Below are 21,722 nucleotides of genomic sequence, written 5' to 3' on the forward strand. Positions count from 1 at the left end.
AAATGTAAACATCAATGAGAATACTAAATATTTATAATTTCAGGTTATAGTTTGTGTTTCCAACTCATAGATAATTTCAATATTTTTTTTTAATATTTTATAATTTAGTTTGAATTTTTAATATATATACACATATAAATATAATTATTACTATATAGAGACATTGTTTCTAAAGGTGAGACTTGAAAAGTGTATAACAAATAACGTTTGGGAGGTTATTCCTATTTATAACTGGTCCAAGTTGGGACTGAGTTTTTTTATAACAAAATAGAGGTTATTCTTATATAGAGTATTCCTATATAGAGGTTTTACTGTATATTAATACATATTTTTAAGTATAAATATTATTTTTTATTATTAAAAATTACATATATATTTAGACGGATTTATATGGACTCAGTTTGATATTTGATTTTTGAACCCAAATCTTTTTAAATTAATTGTGGAGTGAACTATGATTGGCCTGAATATTTTTAGATAAAAGAATCCGCTAGATCCTATCCAACCCGATCTATGAACAAATCTATCCATGAGTAAAGTGATTAAAAAAGGAACTATCATAGAACATAATATCCGATTTTAAAATTTAGGTTCATAATAAAATAAACACAAACTTCAAGAGCCATGTGTGTAGTTTGCCCGGATTTTAATTATTGACAATGACAAGTATATGTCATAGGCCACTTCAAGAAAAAAGAAACAAAAAAAGTATACGTAGGCTAATTTAATTTGTGGAATCTATGAGATTCTAGTCGTTCCACTGATCACTCTATCTCGTATCCAATCGACACTAATTTATAGAATCACCTGCCTCTGAGCCTCTCATTACTCATATGCTATCATGCCCGCTGAAGCTGAAACCACCAAAATGTGAGCTTCAGCATGAACCATTAATTGAAATGGATACTAGTTTCAGTTTTAATTGAGCGCTATGTGTTATCTTACCCCTTTTTTTCTCTTTTGTTTTGTCTGATGCTGTGCAGGAAAGGTGAGTTGCGACCCATGGACGCAGAGCAACTCAGAGATTGTGCACATAAGATGGTTGATTTTATTGCTGACTACTACAAAAGTTTAGAAACTTTCCCTGTTTTAAGCCAAGTTGAGGTAACTCACTTTTCTTCTGTGTTTTAAAACAACTTTTCCCCCAATTTGTGATTTTAATTTGTACTCTGATTATGCAGCCTGGGTATCTAAGTAAATTGCTGCCAGATTCAGCACCAAATCAACCTGACTCACTGCAAAATGTTCTTGATGGTTAAGTTAATTAGATTGTGTTTGGCTGAATTTCTTGTGTTCTTTTCGTTAACACTTTTTTTTTCTTTTGTGTGTGTTTGTAGATGTTCAAGCTAAGATTTTACCAGGAGTTACCCATTGGCAAAGCCCTAATTATTTTGCCTATTATCCATCTAATAGTAGTGTTGCTGGATTTTTGGGGGAAATGCTTAGTGCTGGTTTTAATATTGTGGGTTTCAGCTGGATAACTTCACCTGCTGCCACAGAACTTGAAATGATTGTGCTAGATTGGCTTGCCAAAATTCTCAAACTACCTGAAGAATTTCTCTCCACAGGTAAGAGATTCTCTCCACATGATTATGTTATATACTCCTGAATGTTTTGCGCTTTTATCAGTCTTTGCTGTATCAATATGCAAGTGGAGGTACAAAAAACAACTAATCCAATCAAATCACCCTGTACAATCCAAAGAAATCCAACCCAACCCATAATTATTTTAAGCTTTTATCGATTGAGAAATAGAAATATATCAGTATAAGATTCTATGAGAGAATCTATTTGCAGGAATATTGACTAAAGTAAAAAAGAATAAATGAAAAAAAAGAAGGGAATCATGTGGGGACAGACATGTTTTTTAATTATTAACATCTTTTTGCTAAACTGACTTGGCAAAAGAAAACTAAAGAATTTAAAGTATATAATTTTATAATTGAAACCAGATATCTTTGACTATCCTATCCATCCATATGGATCATAAATCTCTAGTAAATTATTTATACATGCATATTAATTGAAAATAAAACTCATATTTCTTGTTATCATTTTACTGCTAATTGGAATAATAAAAATAACAAGTAAATTATACCCATGACCCCCTTTTTACTAATATAAAAGTCTCTTAACCTGTGGTCATTCCAGTAGTAGTTAATTTCATTGCAGAGCTAATGAAAATAGTATTCTAAACAACTTTAATTCTTGAAGTTTTTGGTTTTGAGGATGTTTAAGTATTGTTTGTGTAGGAGAGAGATGTCCGAAAATAGTTATATGGAAAATCGAAAATGGTGGACTTCCACAGTAAATGTAGTTCTAAGCAACTTTAATTCTTGGACTTTCCATTTTGAACTCGCTATGGGTCATTTTGAGGCAGTTTAAAAGTAAGAGATTTTTATGTCTGGTTTTGAAGGTAAGTGACCATAACAAAATAAGGCATAAATTGAGAAGCCATGGTGTAATTTAATGTAAAAATAACTCAATCCAATCCAACCCATCTTTGTTGAATATTCATGGATTGGATTGGTTTTCAACAACTAACTTATACTTTAAAGTTAGATTGGACTAGATTATAACCCAAATTCTCTTTGGGTGAACCATGAACAGCCCTAATTGGAGGGATTCATATACACGTTTTTATATTCATCATGAGTGAAATGAAGTAAAGGCATGAAGAAATATAACAATATCTGAAGATTATGATGACTTCTTTTTCTGCAGTATAAATTTGTGGAAGTCTTTGAAAGGTGTTGGGTACTAAAAATTTATGTTTCATTCAGGAGGAGGAGGTGGGGTGATACAGGGTACTGCAAGTGAAGCTATTCTAGTTGCACTACTAGCTGCTCGTGACAAGGTCTTACGTAGAGTTGGCAAGGATGCCCTTGGGAAACTTGTGGTTTATGCCTCTGATCAAACACATTCTGCTTTTCATAAGGCTTGTCAGGTGCATTTCTACAATTTATGCTTGCCATTTGCTAGTTAGTATTTCATTTTTATATGATCTTCTTCTTGGATTAATGCAGATAGCAGGGATTCATGCAGAAAATTGTAGGCTGCTGAAAACTGACTCTTCCACCAATTATGCCCTTGTCCCAGATTTACTTAGTGAAACAATTTCATACGACATTTCCAATGGATTGATTCCCGTCTTCCTATGTGCCAGTGTAAGTGATCCCCAAAGAAAAAGAGAAATTTCAATCCTTTTGATATTATTTTCTTTTCATGCTTGCTTCAGTTCGAATTCTGGATACAGTTTACTTTTTGGTCTTCTTCAACACGTCAGTAGAGTCAAGTTATCTGAAAATGTTTACTTGGTTTTGTATATTTGCTAGCACAATGGCGTTGTTGATGATTGGGAGCTCTAGAGGCTAACCTTTAAACAAAACCTACACTTTGTTATCTTGTTACTTCATCAAATAAACTAAAAGCTCTTTTTTTCCTGCTCTTTGATTTAGTACTTATAAAACATGAAGGCCACCACTAAAGTATAAGTAGACGGCTGAATAGTTTTACAACAACAACAACAAAGCCTTAGTCCCGAAATGATTCGGGGTCGGCTAACATGAACCATCATATAAAACCGTGAAATCAAGTCGTGTCAGCGACACAAATTCGCTCCCTCCACTCTGTCCTATCCACTACCATATTTTCCTCAATTCCCAGTAAACTCATATCACTCTCGATCACCCTCCTCCAAGTTTGCTTAGGTCTTCCCCTACCCCTCGCCACTACATCCCTTTGCCACTCTTCAGTTCTCCTAACTGGCGCATCAAGCGCTCTACGTCTCACATGGCCAAACCACCTTAGTCGGTTTTCTCTCATTTTATTCTCAATAGATGTGCCCCTACTTTTGTCCTAATTATTTCATTACTCACCCGATCCTTTCTCGTATGACCACACATCCATCTCAACATACGCATCTCCGCCACCGACATCTTATGGATGTGGCAGTGTTTCACTGCCCAATACTCCGTACCATATAACAATGCTGGTCTAATTGCCGTCCGGTAGAATTTCCCCTTCAATTTATTAGGCATGCCGGGGTCACAAAGGAAACCCGTAGCACCCTTCCACTTCGACCAACCAGCTTTAATCCTATGAGCAATATCTCCATCTACTTCTCCATCCGTTTGGATAATAGATCCTAAATACCGGAAGCAATCCGAGGCCTGAACAACTCTCCCATCTAGGGTGATTGTCCCTGCCTCCCTACTCCTATAGCCGCTAAACTTACACTCCAAATATTCTGTCTTACTTCGGCTCAACTTAAAGCCTCTAGATTCTAGAGTTTGTCTCCATAGTTCCAACTTCCTCTCCACTCCTTCTTTCGTCTCATCAACCAACACAATATCATCTGCAAACAGCATGCACCATGGTATACCATCTTGAAGTGAACTTTGTTGAATTTATGCTTTAGTAACTGCTATCTTATCCTGTATTTTTTTATCATGTTTTTAGTCAGTTGCAGTGGTTATTAAATCACTGATTTGTAGGAAGTAGTTATTGCACAGTTATTCTGTAACTGTGTTTCTTCTGTATTTAAACTGAGTATCAGATCAATAGTAAATATACTTTCCACAACAAATTGTGTTGTTATAAAATCATCTCATTCATTTTCCAACAAATGGTATCAGAGCCTTTAGGACCAAACGGTCGAGGGTTCGAGTCTTGGCAACCTCATTAATTTGTGGAATTAAAACACATGGCGGGATGGGCCTGTGTTGTGCACGCTGCAAGCCAAAGGGGCATTTGTGTGTGGGGGTGTGTTAGAGATTAATATAAGATATATGATTGGGCCTTAACTATCAGTTCGAGCTTTTAGTTCAAACGGTTCCATGACATGGTATCAGAGCTCTCTTCTTGAGGGACTTGTGAATTTGTTATTATTTCTTTTTCACTTCTTCTTTATGGATTTGTCACAAACTCCATTTATTGCATTAGCACCACCTGTTTTCAATGGTGAAGGCTATCATATTTGGGCAGCAAGGATAGAAGCACATCTGGAGGCTCATGATCTCTGGGAAGCTGTTGAAGAGGACTACGAAGTTCCTCCATTGTCCGAGAATCCAACTATGGCGCAGATAAAAAATCACAAGGAGAAGAAATCAAGAAAGTCGAAGGCCAGAGCTACGTTATTTGCTGCAGTCTCATCTGATATCTTTATCAGAATCATGAGAATGAAATCAGCTTTTGAAGTCTGAAATTTCTTGAAGAAGGAATTTGAAGGAGATGAGAAGATCAAAGGAATGAAGGCTCTTAACTTGATCAGAGAATTTGAATTTCAAAAGATGAAGGATTCAGAAACTATCAAAGAGTATTTAGACAAATTGCTTAGCATTGCTAACAACGTAAGATTACTCGGCACTGAATTTCCTGATTCTAGATTAGTTCAAAAGCTTCTTGTCACTGTTCCTGAAAGGTTTGAAGCAACCATTTCTTCTCTGGAAAACACTAAGGATCTGTCAAAAATTAGTGTGGCAGAGTTGTTGAACGCTTTGCTGGCACAAGAGCAGAGGAGACTTTTGAGGTCTGAGAATTTTGTTGAAGGTGCATTATTTGCAAAGGGTCAATCTAGCCAGGGAGAAAAAAGGATGAAGTACAAGAAGAATAAATCTGACTTTCCTCCTTGTCATCATTGTGGGAAGAAAGGTCATCCACCTTTTAAATGTTGGAGACGACCAGATCAACAATGTGAGAAGTGCCAAAAGATGGGACATCATCAAAAGATTTGCAAAAGCAACACTCAACAAAATTCAGAAACCCATGAGAAAAATGTTGCTCAAGTTGCTGATCACGAAGAAGATGAAGATGAGTATCTTTTTGTGGCTTCATGTTTTGCTCCTGGAAATTCAAGTGATAATTGGCTTGTAGATAGCGGATGTACAAACCATATGACTTATGATCGTGCTTTGTTCAAAGAGCTAGATACATCAGCAGTTTCCAAAGTTAAAATTGGAAATGGAGAGTACATTCCAGTGAAGGGAAAAGGTGCAGTGGCTATTAAGAGCACTTCAGGTACAAAAATAATCAAAGATGTATTATTTGTGCCTAACATAAATCAGAATTTGTTAAGTGTTGGCCAACTTCTTGAGAAGGGTTTCAAAGTTTTATTTGAAACAAATCACTGCATTATAAAAGATTCAGAGGATAAAGATGTCTTCAAAGTGAAGATGAAAGACAAGATCTTTGCATTGAATCCATTGAAGGAGGAGCAAAAAGTGTTTACTGAAACACAAATTAATTCAGAAGTCTGTGAAAAGATGATCTCATCAGGTTTGAGTTCAAAAAATTTGAAAGAGACGTTGATTCAGCAGAAGGAAATTCAAGAGGAGGCTGAGGAGAAAAATCCTACTTGTACTACTGCCTTTGTTTTAGCTGAAGAAGAAAATGCCAACGATCAAAAAGAAGATGAAGAAGGGGACTTTCACGATTTTAATAGTTTCTCTGAAACTCAAACTCAGTTTGATGATTATGATGAGATTGATGAGCATGAGGAGAAATTACTTGAGTCATTTTTGTCCAAAGACTCATGTCCACGGTGCACACTTGCAGATCTCATTATTAAAAAAAACAAATAGGACAAAAATGTTTCTTTAGAGTTCCTTAAAAAAAGAAAGTTAGAGTTCGCAGTAACCAAAGCAAGGAGGAGTGTTGAATTTATGCTTTAGTAACTGCTATCTCGGTGGTTATTAAATCATTGATTTGTAGGAAGTAGTTATTGCACAGTTATTCTGTAACTGTGTTTCTTCTGTATTTAAACTGAGTATCAGATCAATAGTAAATATACTTTCCACAACAAATTGTGTTGTTATAAAATCATCTCATTCATTTTCCAACAAACTTGTTAGTTCATCCATAACGATGGCAAAAAGAAATGGGCTTAGTGCGGAACCTTGATGCACTCCAATCGTAATAGGAAACTCTTCAGTCTTCCCAACACTAGTACGTACACGGCAGAATAGTTTTACAATGATTAATTTAGAACTGCTCTTCTAGAGTCCGATGTTATCGTTTATAGAGGGTAGGGTTTATGATGAGTTTGACCAGGGACAACTGAGAAAACTAGTTGTGACATCAATATCCCAGTATGTGATTATGTTCTCTCTGAAGCAAACAAGGCTAGAATATGTGTTTACCATAGTTTCAGAAGATAGACAATGGGCTCTTAAGTACCTTCTCTGATAGGATATCAATATCATGAGCTTTTACATTCTTTTTTTGCCAGTGGTCATATAATGTAAATCATCTTGCTGCTTACATATTGTAAAAATGTATAATGTTCTAACTTTACTGAAGAACCTCTAACATACTTGCAGGTTGGAACTACGTCTTCGGCAGCAGTTGATCCGTTACTTGCATTAGGGAAGATTGCTAAGGTGACATATCAGAAAATTAGTTGGAAGTACTTTGAGCTGGTTTTGATTTATCATTTTGTTATATGGATCTGACTGCAATTTTGACTGAAAGGGAAAAAATGGATTCTCACATAAATAAATAATTCAACAAGCATGTGGATACCTAAAATAGGCTGCTATAAATGGATTCTTCCAGCAATTAATCTAGATATAATGATAGTAGATGGTTTCTTGGCAGAGAAATGACATTTGGTTTCATGTGGATGCGGCTTATGCTGGAAGTGCATGTATATGTCCTGAATACCGCTGTTACATTGATGGTGTTGAAGAAGCTGATTCTTTTAACATGAATGCACACAAATGGCTCCTCACAAATTTTGATTGCTCAACACTTTGGGTCAAGGTATGCTTTGATCTCAACTGGGTGTTTGTTGTACTCCCTGTTTGTAACATTCCTTTCCCGGTTGCATTTGTCAGATATTAATATAAGATATATGATTGGGCCTTAACTATCAGCTTGAGCTATTGGTTGAATCAGTTCCATGATATGGTATCAAAGCCTCTTGGACCAAACGGTCGATGGCAGCTCTTCAATCATTGGTGATTGGATATCACATTCATATTCCGGATCACCAAAGTTTGAACAACTCCCTTTTTCACAAAGTGAATCGACATTTTCAAAGACTGCAATTGATTCTGTGATGAATGATGACTAAAAACGTATCTTCTCATCTAGACATTTGGCATGAAAAGATTGCTTACAATTCCATGCCATTTTTGTTAGCAGATTTCCATTTAAGTTACATGTTATTCTAGATAAACAATAGCATTTTCAAATTGTCTGGCTATTCTGTCCATTGCGGATTAGTACTACAACTTTTCAGATCATAACATAATTTGTAACCCAAACTTCAGTTTATTTTTCACGCATTTTATGGTTTTATAGCCAAGGTCTGGTGAGTTGGGTTGTTGAACTTCAGTTTTGTTCTTATATGTTTCATGTCCATAAACTCATTTGTTACTATGCAAAAGGCATAAATACTTGTTTTTCTCATGTATGACTTACAGGATAGAAATGCTTTGATTCAGTCTCTTTCTACAAATCCAGAGTTTCTGAAAAACAAGGTGAGCTTCCTTCCACATTTCTTTCATAAAACTATTTACGAAACTAAGTTGCTGTAATGCAGTATTACAAAATACACTCTTTATCAGAAAGGATATCTTTCTGCTTTTGACATTTAGTCTTTTGCCATTTTGCTTATTCATAGCAATTTGCTCAAGTTAGATTGCTCAACTGCTAAATTCTAACAATGTATTTGATACCATATCTCATTGCAGGCCTCCGAAGCAAACATGGTTTTGGACTACAAAGATTGGCAAATTCCACTTGGACGTCGATTTAGGTAACATCCAATACGAAAAATGCTAACTAGAGGTTATGCAACATGTTACCTACTAAACTAATCTGCTTCCCAGGTCACTGAAACTGTGGATGGTACTACGATTATATGGTGTCGAAAATCTGCAATGTTACATCAGAAATCATATTAACTTGGCTAAGCATTTCGAAGGACTCGTTGCTCAAGATGATAGGTTTGAGGTAACTACACTCCTCACTAGTAATATGTTGATGATTATTTCTTGCATTTGCTAGCATTAGAAGCGGTTTGAACTATGTTGCACGGACACGGAAAACGTTATTTCTATAATATAACCTTCATAAAATAGCCTTCAAACAAAAACGGGCACGGATACGGATACGGATACGAAATGCGGAAACACCACTAACTAGAAGTGTCAGTATAACATAGTTTGAATTGAACAATCGAAATCTAGGTGATAAGAAGGTTGTGCAAGTCAAATTGACATTACCATAATTAATGTGGTCAGGTTGTTGCGCCTCGGATATTTTCATTGGTTTGTTTTCGGCTTTTACCGGGAAAAAACAATGGAGATGATGGCAACAAACTGAACCGTGAACTACTGGATGCAGTGAACTCAAACGGGGAAGCTTTTATTTCTCATACTGTAAGTCATTGAAACGCTGATTTCCTTTCATTTAAAAAAGATGTAGTTTTGAAATACTTGTTTTGAAATCAGGTGCTATCTGGCAAGTTCATATTACGATTTGCAGTTGGAGCACCATTGAGTGAAGAAAGACATGTAACTCAAGCATGGAAGCTTTTTCAAGTTCAGGCCTCTGCTTTGCTTATGAATATATCATAGATTACTACTTCATATTGAACTTGAAATGCTTTATAGAAATTTCTCATTGAAATTTCGAACCTTGAATTCGGAAGGAATAAAATTGCATCTTTATTAAATTTCATGTTTAGAAAGAAAAGCAAGTGAAAGAAATCAATTCTTTTACCTTATAACATAAGGTAAACTGTAAGAATTGCAAATCACAACTCTCTCTAAAGATCATAATCGAAACAAGAAAAGAGTCTAAAGAGAGAATTTCAAAAAAGAATCCATAGTACGAAAAATTAGCAGCAAACTCAATCGCCAACTCTGCAAAAGCGCAAGAGGAAACATGTTATGTTGATTCTGAATCTATGGAGCAAGGAGAATCTATATCATTAGAGTCTATGATTTATATTTTAGACATAAATATTTAACTGAAATATATATATTATTTTTTGACAATCAAGGAACTGTATTAGGCTTCAATAGAAAGGTACATCACCCCCCACTCTCCACATTCAGACTCAGAAACAGAAGCTCCTGCTAAGAGATGAGCTATCCGAGGTCGACAAACAAAAGCAAAAGAACAATTGCTAATATCCTTAACTGAGGATTTACAATCTTCTACAACGAGACCAAACAGGGGAATCTAAGACTGATATACTTATGTAAGGTGCTAATAAGGATTTGAGAGTCCGACTCCAAAAGAACATTTAAGTAAAGCTTTTATCTTTAACCAGCTTAAGGCTTCACGACAGCTGAGGGCTTCACCTAAGAGCGGATTTTTTTGCAGCAATAAGGGCGCCTCTAGAGTCACGGACAGCGAAGCTAAAGCCCAACCTGTTTTCTGCCGAGAAGAGTGCTGTGTCAAAATTCAGTTTCAAGTTATCTTGCCGTTGGTCGTGACATTTGGTGCGAAGGGGATGAGACGGCGAACTGTTGCCCTTCTGAACATGCCGAGCTTGATTCCACTTTGAGTACAATGGTGCAGCATTGGTAAACAAGATGCCAGCAGGAGAGCGTTTTTTATTCCACACTACATTGTTCCTGTCATTCCATAGAATCCAACAAATCATGGCAGCTGTTTCAAGTTCTTTGGGTTGGCATTGAGGTACCAAAGCCTTCCAAAAAGAATTAAAATAGGCTATGTTTCGTTGAAATCGGATATGTCAAAAGCATATGATCGAGTTGAATGAGGTTTTCCGGAAGAGATGATGCTGAAATTGGGGTTTGATAGCCGTTGGGTCAAGCTAGTCATGCTCTGCGTAAGGAAAATCCACTACCATATTGTCAGTGAAGGAAATGTTATTGTCCAATTATCCGTGAGAGAGGCTTCAAACAAGGTGAACCAGTTTCACCATATCTTGTCCTCATAGGGATTGTCAGCTTCTCTTACTGATCTTGAGAGGAGGAATCACATCCACGGCTATAGAGTAGCAAGATCAGCTCCACTCCACTGATCTCTCATTTATTTTTTGCAAATGACAACTACTTATTTTTCAGAGCTAATCCAATGGAGTATGCTGCAATCAAGAACTGCCTGTCAAATTATGAGAGAGCCTCGGGACAGAAAGACAACTACAATAATTCATCCAAGCAGTTCCCTTGGAGTTTCGACGGTAAACTCCCTGACAAGTACCTCGGCCTACCACCAGTTATTGGGAGGAAAGCCGAAATTTTCAGCTTCATTGAGGAAATGTTCAAGAAGTGGTTAAGCAAAGTGAAATCCAAGCATTTATCTAAAGCGCCCAAGGAATGATCAAATAGTTTCTCCAGGCTCTTCCCTCCTATGTAATGAGTCTCTTTCTCATCCCGAACCTTCTATGTGCCGATCTATAGAAAAATGAAGGACTTAATTGATAAAAACTTATTTCATTGAATTCAAACTAAAATTTTACAACTATCACTCAAGTCACTCGTCACACCACTCACACATCAACATTCAATTCACTCATCACACTTTTATTTGCTGCACTCACACAATTATTTGTTGGTCTTCACACTAATTTTTATACACACATTAATATATTTTGTCTCACTCTCTGCTCACTCGATGCTCACACATTATTGCACTTTGTTTTTCTTATTTCCTGCATACACACTAACACATGCTTTACCATTATATATATACTACACTAAATTAATTTTGCACCACAACTCTATGTCGGTGAGGTAGAAAAAATCACCAACAATTATTATTGTAACCTATAGTTGAACATCTTGTGTCATGATCTCCAGTGTAATCAGCATCACAATATCCACGTACCTCACCTTTTCTCCTTTCTTGTATAAAAATACTATAATCCATGGTACCTCGAACTTATCGTAGGATTCATCGAATAGATTCTAGATGAGGCTTTTCAGATTCTGCATAAATCGACTTACCATGCTTACTGCATATGATATGTCTGGTCTCATTATAGTGAGGACAAACCAGGCTTCCAACTAGTTGTCTATACATGGTAACATCCTCCAAGTCCTTTCCTTCAGCGAAACATAACTTTGTGTACACCTCTACTATTCTAGCATCCCAAATTTCTCCAAAAGATCTTTTGCATACTTGTACTGATACAAGAAGAGTACTTCCTTTATGCATTCAACTTCAAGACCAAGAAAATGATTGAACTCTCCTAAGGGTTTTATTTGGAAACTTATTGATAAGTTGGCTCTAACTTGATTAATCTTAGCAGCAACATCACTTGTGATGATAAGATCATCAACATAAACTAATAATATAGCCAACTTCTCACCTTGGAGTTTCACGAACAAACTGTAATAAGTTGGTGCCATCATATAGCCACTTTGAATTAGGAACTTCGCTATCTTCCCCTACCATGCTCTTGGTGCTTGCTTTAATCCATACAATGATTTCTTCAGCTTGTATACATAGTTTGGTTGAGATTTATTCTCGAACCCTTGAGGTTGATCCATGTATATCTCTCTGTCCAATGCGCCATGTAAAAAAAGCATTCTTCATATCCATTTGCCACAACTTCCAATCTTTACTAGCTGTAAGTGCTGACAAAACACATACTATGGTGATATTCGCAACTGGACTAAATGTCTCGTCATAGTCCATACCATACTTTTGTGAAAATCCTCGAGCCACCAGTCGATCTTTGTATCTTTCGATTGATCCATCAGGGTGATGCTTTACTTTACAAACCCACTTACAGGAAATAAGCTTCAGATCTTTGAGTTTAGGAACTAAATCCCCAAGTCTCATTCTACTACAAGGCATCTATTACTTCAAGGCATCGATGAGAGCGGGGTTCTTCCGAGGAGGCCTTGGGCTCAGTCTGCCTTACTCTTACTATATATCGCTCTGATCCCCCAACTAGGGACTCTGAATAGAAAAACGAGAGAAAGCATGTAGACCATGGATTCATGACAATCATATGGTCACATCTACTCTTCATCATTGCTGCGTTAAGTCCACTGAATTTGGTGAGGGATCCTAGGCTATAAAATGGATGCTCCCACTGTGGAAGGTGGGTCTCAGTTTAGAGGCCTCTGGTTTGGAAGGCGAAGGTAGGCTGTAGGGCAAAAGAAAAGGAAGCAAGTGGGCGATACAAAAATCAGAAATTAGAAAACAGGAAAGTAGTTCAAAAATCTGTAAAATTTATTATATTAATAATTTATATTAGTACATAGATTTTGAATTCAAACAACACACCCACTTATACTTTTCTGTTGTTACAATAACAATGGTCTTTTGGATAATCACAGAAAAAAAACTAAGCTCAATTTGCCTTGAACGTATTCTACAAGGGTCTGAATGTCATGCGCAAGAACCTTTATGAGCAGCATCAACCTTCTTGATGTTGTTTAAATCTGTATCTTTTTTCTTTTCACATATTTTCAGCATTTAATTAAAATGGTTATCTTATTCGTCCATAACTTACCAACCGCTATCTAGTGACCTATTAATTTTTTTTAAAAGATTTTATACTATGGTGCAGGAAAAATGAATTCCCTAACTTTATTTTTATTTTATGCGACAAGTTATCTTAAACATTTGATAAACTTTACAATTCAGCTTTACCAAATTCAAATTATATATATATATATCATGCATGAGAAAAAGATAGGATTCACATGTAAAAATGTCAATCATTATTTAGAATTTCTTAATTGAACTTACAAGAGTATAAGAGATTTTAAGAATATAAAAGGTAAACATGCTATATGATATTATTCTATACATATTAAAGATGAAAACTATAGAAAGTAAGTTGTGGATATTTGATAAAAGTGAATTAGAAAATGAGTAATTAATAATGTTATTAAGAGAATTTATTTAAGTGATGAAAATAATAATAAGGATGATATTTAAGTTGTGCTTATAAAAGTTCCAAATATAATTAGACCATTTATAATTTAATAGAACTATGTTGCTTTGATTCCCGATTTAAAAATCTAAAAGATGATTCGGGATACGTAGAAAGCTTGATAGAATTATCAAGTCCAAGCCAAATAAATAAATAAATAAATTTTAGATAGTCTGGATGGCCTAATAGAAAATTTATTAAAGAACATAAAAAGTCATAAGATATATTAATTCAAGGGTAAATAATTTATTAGTCCCCTACTTTTAACCTAACACACTGTTTAGTCCCCCTATTTTGAAAAATACATTATAAGATCCCTATCTTTTGTCAATATTAACCGTTTTGTCCTTCTGTCTAGTTTTTTTAGATTTTTAACCGAACATATCTTAACTTTTGGGACAGCCATAGTAGATACAAAATAACCATGTTACTCTGCTATTTTCTGTCTGTCTGTTTTTGCCAAATATAACGGTTAAAAATCTTAAAAAAAATAGACAAAGGGACCAAAGGGTTAATATTGACAAAAGATAGGGATCTTATAATGTGTTTTTCAGAATAGGGGGACTAAATAGTGTGTTAGGTAAAAAGTAGGGGACTAATAAATTATTTACCCTTAATTCAATTAAAGGTATAAGTTAATACTTTTTTTCGTTTAAGAAGTGATTGGCCGATTCGTAGATAATAGGTTCGCCTTTTTAACTGATACTTGTTCGTCATTTTGTATTTCCTTCATACCCGATCTCGTTTAGGGTCGGGTGTGATAGTCCAAGTTGTCTTCTAGGATATTGCATACCATTTTTGTACATGTAGATATAGGCTTGTTTTTAAGCTTGTGAATATTTAGGCACCTGAGTTGCCAATTTTGAAAGGATAAAGAAGTTGTGGTATGCAAGATTTTGGTTTGAATGTCCAATTATAGTGTTAATTTGCGAGGTTAGGCAAATTATAATTTAACATGTTAGAATTGGAGTAATTTTCTATGTTTCAAACTCGTTTTGGTAAAACGCACAAGAAAAGGATTCGTAATTGGAAATTATAAGTGATTTCGATCTTTTACAAATGTAAAAGTATATTATCAAAATTTTTCTAAGTTCAAACAATATTTGAATTTCTTAATTTTTGATTGTGAGATGTTACTTCCGACTCGTACTCGTCAGTGGTAATGTCTCACTGTCATATCCGGTTCTATTTTGGGTCGGGTTTGACACATCCCACCTGTCGTATCATGTTGAAGATTGTATGATCTCGTACAAAAAGAGGGAGAAACTCTAAGGGATTATATCAAGAAGTTCAACAAGTTGTGTATGCGAATCACATGTGTCGACATCAACACAGCTATTAAAGCAATGATAAAAAAATATACACGATGTGAAAGATTGCAAGAAAGGTTGGTGATGCACCGACACAGAAGCATTGTGGAGTTGATGGAGATATGCAAAAGATACATGTATATAGATGACATTAAAAAAGATGTGAGTTCCTGTTGAGCGATTTCCGCAAGTGCACGGTATACGCTTGTAGTAATAAAAGATATCGAACCCACAGGGAACGCTTTTTAACTAAAAACTTATTTAATTCAGTTTTATTCACGTCTTTAGGTTTAAGTAAAGAAAATAGTTTAATTGATTGAATTGGTTTGGATAAATTAGGATTAGATAAGAATATTATATTGAACTTAGAGAACAATTCTATCTTGAGATTTTGATTACAAGACAGATGCTTCCGTAGTCGGAATAAATAGAAGGTATAAAACTTATTTTCATTAAGCAAAGAAAGCAACTATAACTTTGGTAAGATTATGAACATGTAATAATACAAGAATTTATGCAATTAAATGGCTTTGAACCGTAGAAATCCCCCTGATGTTGAGGTGATTTCTACCTTAATCAAATTGGTATTTTATATCCGATAAGCCGCGCTAACGATCATATCATCCATAAAAACTAATTCTTTCAAGTGTTCAACAAAGTTTCTATATAAATATGATTGTATAAAACGTTTTAATAAAAACACCAATTTATCATTTTGAAAATCATTTTGTCAGAACAATATCAAAATAACATTAGGAAGAATGTATTGAATGAAATAAATATATTATTAGTGAATTGTGAATCTTCACAAGTTAACAGAGAAGAAGAAACATGGATAGCATTTAAACGAAAACTTTGAGATCCAGGTTGTCAATCTTTCCCTCAAACTCCGTAGGCTTGTCAGACCTCTTTGCGCTTCAGCCGTTAGTTCTTCTCACTGAATCTTCGGAATAGAGACCGCTAGGTCCACTACCAGAATGAAAACTTGTCTCTGATCAACCTTTGAAACTAAACTAATACTACTGTGTTTATAACTAATCTAATAACAACTTGTGTACATCAAGTTTGTTTATACAGAAATGTAAACTAATCTGACTCATTTCTGAGTCAGAGTTTCTTCAACATAATAACTCTCATAACCCTTAATCCACATTGATTTCTTGAAATGGATCACTTATTTATAGTTGGTGAAGGGTTGTAAATGAAGGGTCGTGTCCGCTGATGAAGGGTCGCTTTTATCCAAACGAACAGACACGTTTCTTGGATTTAAACATGTGAAAACTGTGCAGAATTTCTTCGCTGTCTCATATGAGATTTTGAAAATCTCAGTCGCGACAGGGGGTGAAGGGACGAGCTGAAACTTCGAATTTTCGGTTGACTGGTGTTCGTATGTCGCGACTGAGATTCTGAAAATCTCAGTCACGACAGGGGCTTTCTTCCCCGTCTTTCGGCTGCTTCTCGTCTCCTTGAGTCGGTCCTCTAATTGATACGTATTCTTGGCACGTAATTTAGGGTTTTCCTCCGTTTTAGCTCCGTTTTGGATTTAACCAAATAATTAAGTACCTTGCATCAAAGAAGTAAATAAAGACGTAAAAGTACTCTAAATGAATATAATTAACATGATTTCAATGTAAATTAAACGTATTTATATATGATATTTTAGGCATATTTTGGGCTTAACAAACTCCCACACTTAAGCTTTTGCTAGTCCCGAGCAAAATTTCACTGAATTTATTCTTTAATCAATCTCTTTATAAATAGAACATATATCCATATATTCCTTTTTAAATTAGTTAAACCGAAAAGAAAAACTTTTCATGGTAAATTTATACGCAAAGTATCAAACTAGCTAGTGTAAAAGAGATACATCATTCGTCTTGTATCTCAATTTTTATATTGAAGCATTCGGGACGGTGTAAGCACGCATGTTTTTGAATCTTTCGTCTCAAGGCATTTCAAAGCACAAAATTTCATTTCCGAAACCTAAACTATTACAAATATAGATTTATTAAGGACTTAGGTTTAATATATTTACTTAGTCACGCCCGTGATAAGGGTGGTCTCGTCCGTGACTTTATATAAATTAATTTGTTTTTGTGTTCGTTTAAGAGGTACCGACCATGCCATGGGTGGACGCAATCGTTACTTAAAACTTTAAACACGTTTAATTTTGCTTTAATTTCTAACGTTCCTTTCATACCTCGACCATGATAAGGGTGGTCGCAATCGTGACCAAAAGTACCGTTTGTTTACTTTTTCTTTCCTTTCATACCTCGATTGTGATAAGGTTGGTCTCAATCGTGGCCAAAAGTTAAGAATACGACTACTTGATTGAATTAACACGAGTTATAAAAAATGAAAAATTATAAATTGGGAAAAGAAAAATAGCACATTCATCCTATATTGACTTGAAATTCAACATGTATTATGGCTAAAGTTTCCTTAAAAACTTCAATTGGTTTTTAATGTAAGACGAGAAATCATACCGAGCTAAAAAGCTAAAGTTGTTAGTTTGATTTATGCCTATAAACCTAATTGAAAATTGAAAATAAGATTTATATTTATCATGAATTCATGATATAAAATAGAGATTTGAAACTAAAGAAATTTTACTTATATACATTTACTCGAGACGTTTTTGATAAAATCGTATCGGAGATTTGTAAAAATATTTGTAAAAGTATTGCCCGTATAGAAATATTATTTCTACCAATAATGATAACCTTAAAATATGTTAAACATTATTTTGAGAATAGAATTATTGAAACATATGAAATATATACTTAACAAAAATATGTTTATGAAAAATTGTCATTATTTTTGAAAAATGTTGCACTTAATATAAAAAAATGTTGCATTTCTGTTTTGAAAATGTTGCATTATATACTTTACTTAAACATTAATAACAACATGTATTTATACTTAAATAAATAACATTCATTCTCATTCGTTGCACTCATTCGCACTTAAAATAAATAGCATATGAAATATCTCCTCCCACACTTAATTTGGACCATGTCCTCATTGGTGCAAAAAGCGATAAAACACGAAAAATAGTACGAAATAAATCATACGAATGGGAATTAAAAATATGGTACGATAACATTCAAACATAATAATAAAAATAAATGTACCAAACATAATTAGAAATATTGTACCAAACTTGAACAAAACATAGTAATAATAACGAAAATGAGGTAAAAGATAGAAAGGATAAAACCTATTAAGGTGAACTCGGTGGGGAAGGCGTAGTCGCAACTCCTTGGCGTCGGAAAAATGAAAGCATCCGGCGACGAGTAGAATTGTGCTCACGGCTCAATGTAGTGATATTGGCATCCACCGTGTTTATCCTCGAACTCATTTCGGTATTGTTGGCAACGACTTCATCTAACCGCAAATTCATATGACGGTTATGCTCGTTCATTTGTGTCAAAACACGTTGCCATCCAACTTGGTCATCAACATTTGGTTCCACATTTGCTTGCTCGTTGGTATGAACATCAACATTCTCCTCTTCCTCTTCATCATCAAATTCCTCATTATCTTCGTCATCATCATCTTGGGCACCTAAACCTTGAGAACTTGAAGCTTCACCACCCAAGGTAGCAAAAACACGTCTTGTAAGATCTTCATAGGAGATAAATGCGGGTGGTCCCAATTTCTTCAATAAATTGGCTCTTTAAAGTGTCGTGATATCCAAGGAAGGTAAACCAACATGAGGCATATTTTGATAATCCGCTAATTCACCCCGAGCACCCAAAACAATGCCGGTAATTAAATTACCCATTGGCACTTGCTTATTACGTGACTTGGAAGCTCGAACTAAATTAGTAAATATCATCTCAATACTATCAACAGTCAAATTCTTAAAAATACTATCCAACACAAACAAATCACGGACTTGCACCTTTGAACTTTCAACCCGACCAAATAAAGAAAAGGATAAAAACTTGTGAAAGAAAAAGATACAATTTTCCTTAAGTAACTTACTAGAAGTGTTCTTCGGATGAAAAACATCTAGGCCGGTCAAAGATTGCCAAACCGTGTGTGCATTAAAAGTCTTGGGTTTGGAGTAAAAATCTTTAGTAGGAAAACCAAACCAACGGCCCATTGCCGCATACCCGACTTCAAAACGAATCCCATTGTTTCGAAAAGAGATAATACTTTTCTTCTTATCATAAGTTAAAGTGACCAAAAATTTCCTAATATGCGATTTATTACTAGGAAAACGCATACTAGCAAATTTTGTCCAACCAAGAACGGATTAAAATTCATCAATACGTACGGTAAAAGAAAAGATGTTTACCGTATCAGTATCGAGAAAAGGCATGTCGACGAACTCTATTTGGGTATGTGAAAAGTGGCGAAATTTACGTCCTTCGGCCTCCGTTGCAATATCAAACGGTGCTCCATATTGAACCCGTGATCTATTGACTTCAGTGGCTTTGGTTTTGTTAGCAACGGTTTTTTGTCTAGGCATTTTTTATGTGTGCAATTGGTGAAAGAGATGAAGAAATTTGAAAGAGATAAATTGTGGAGTAAAGATAATGGTGGTGATTTAGGGAAGAAGAAGATGAATAGGGTATAGATTTATGGGAAAAGTGAGTGAATCTTTGTGTTGGGAAGAGTAAAAGATGATTGATTGGTGTAAATAGATGTGATGTATATAGGTGTAAGTAATAGGTATTGATTAGGATAGAGTAATAGGTAATGAATTAGAGTAGGAAGAGGATTAAATGCAAAAAACCATCCAAATCCCGTCACTCAAGTCGCATGTCGCGACTGAGATTTTCAAAATCTCAGTCGCGACAGCAAGCTTGCAAGGGGGCGGATTTTTGCTGAAAAATTACTCTTTTGCTGTCTCAACTGAGATTTCAGAATCTCAACTGAGATTCTGGAATTTCTGGGTAAAAATTGGACTGTTTTTGACAATTTGAACATGACTAATTCAATTCCTCTTGTAATTAAGTGACACTAATGCAAATTTTAATTCCTGAAACTGAGATAAACAAAACTGAAACATTAAATTAAAGGAAAACCAAAGGTTGTTCCTTAAATAAAAGAAATGAATTAAAGAATTAATGCACTTTATTAAGCATAATTAAAGGAAATACAATAAAATACCTTATTACATATGTACAGAAAAACATCTATGCATAAAAACAATAAACATATACTCACTATTTACAAACAAACTACATAAACTCAAATTGTATCCCTATGAATTGGAATATGACGAACAGTGGCCCGGTCAATCTTCGCTTGAATGAAGATTTCTCTTTCTGTAGGAGAAAGAAATTTTGGACCAGAACGAAACTCTCTTTTCACAAGTCCCTCATTTTCCAGAAACTCGTAATTCATTATGGGAAATGGTTCCTTATCAGTCCAAGGAACAGAAACTGATCCTTTGGTTCCTAGGATTATCCCACATATAATATTCCCAAACCCTATTGTCCGATTCTTCGAACGGGAAGCGGCAACTAATCCCTCCATCAAAATCTTTGAGGAATTAACTGTGTTACCTTGGAAAATATCACCTAGCACATATAAATCAGTATCCTGGACGACACTGTTTCTGACTCGACCAAATAGACTATGACAGAGAAATTTGTGCAAAAACAGCATGGAGTTAGAATTTATTGATTTGTTGTAGGCAAGACGTGGATTGAATCTCCAAAATCCTGTCAACATTCTCCAGATATCTGTAGAAGTCATATCTCTGCCAGGATGATGTGGAGTGGTGTCCCGTGGTGGAAAACCAAACCAATTATGAAGTTCAGGATATCCAAAAGTGAACATCTTCCCTTCACAACGAAAACTGAGACGAACACGCCTCTTATTGACGAACCGAACGGTAGACAAAAACTCTAGAACCCAATTCCCAATTATAGGAAACTTCATGGAAGCAAACTTGGTCCATCCCAAATTTGTCAGATAGCGATTCATGTCATCGCTTATTCTGAGTTCTTCGTTCAGGAACTCATCCAGATACAGCATGCCACATAAATGTGCATATCTAAACTGCAAATATCATTTCCCCTCATCATGATTATAGATTGGAAACCATGCTCCATAGCGTGAAAAGATATCAACTCTCGTGCTTCGAGCAGAAGTGTTCTTCCTAGCATTTTTAGATATTTGGTCATGTTTGTGAAATAAGATTGTGTCTGTAGGATTTTAGAATTGAAGAAAGAAATTCAGAAATCTGAAAGAGATGAAATGAAATGAAAGAATTCTGAACCTACAGGAATATATAGGTTACATAAGTGAAAGGTTGTGTCTGTTAAGAATAAAAGATGTCAAAATGATACCTCTTGGATTTAACTGACATAATTTTTGAAATCAGATGTCTGTAATCCCTTACAGTTATATCAAAATGTTTAAAATACTGAAAATCTCAACTGAGATTTCCGGAATCTCAACTGAGATTTCCCAAATCCTGGAACATGGAGAATCTCAACTGAGATTTCTGGATATATATTGTCTAAAAAACACTTAACACTTTATGAAAAATTTCAAAACATGACTAGATTAGA

The 21,722-nt window shown here is 35.0% G+C and overlaps 1 protein-coding gene across 1 annotated transcript; it reads left to right on the forward strand.

The window, feature by feature from the left end:
- The first annotated feature begins 723 nt into the window (after positions 1-723).
- Positions 724-9,690, forward strand: LOC136221745 (phenylacetaldehyde synthase). The gene is made up of 13 exons (XM_066009182.1): positions 724-870; positions 984-1,104; positions 1,182-1,254; positions 1,338-1,568; positions 2,784-2,947; positions 3,027-3,167; positions 7,320-7,379; positions 7,597-7,761; positions 8,427-8,483; positions 8,697-8,761; positions 8,835-8,958; positions 9,249-9,386; positions 9,459-9,690. The coding sequence occupies exons 1-13, from the start codon at positions 842-844 to the stop codon at positions 9,582-9,584; spliced, it is 1,494 nt and encodes a 497-aa protein (XP_065865254.1). The 5' UTR covers positions 724-841; the 3' UTR covers positions 9,585-9,690.
- The last annotated feature ends 12,032 nt before the right edge of the window (positions 9,691-21,722 follow it).

Source organism: Euphorbia lathyris, chromosome 3 (assembly GCF_963576675.1).
Source record: "Euphorbia lathyris chromosome 3, ddEupLath1.1, whole genome shotgun sequence".
Lineage (NCBI taxonomy): Eukaryota > Viridiplantae > Streptophyta > Magnoliopsida > Malpighiales > Euphorbiaceae > Euphorbia > Euphorbia lathyris.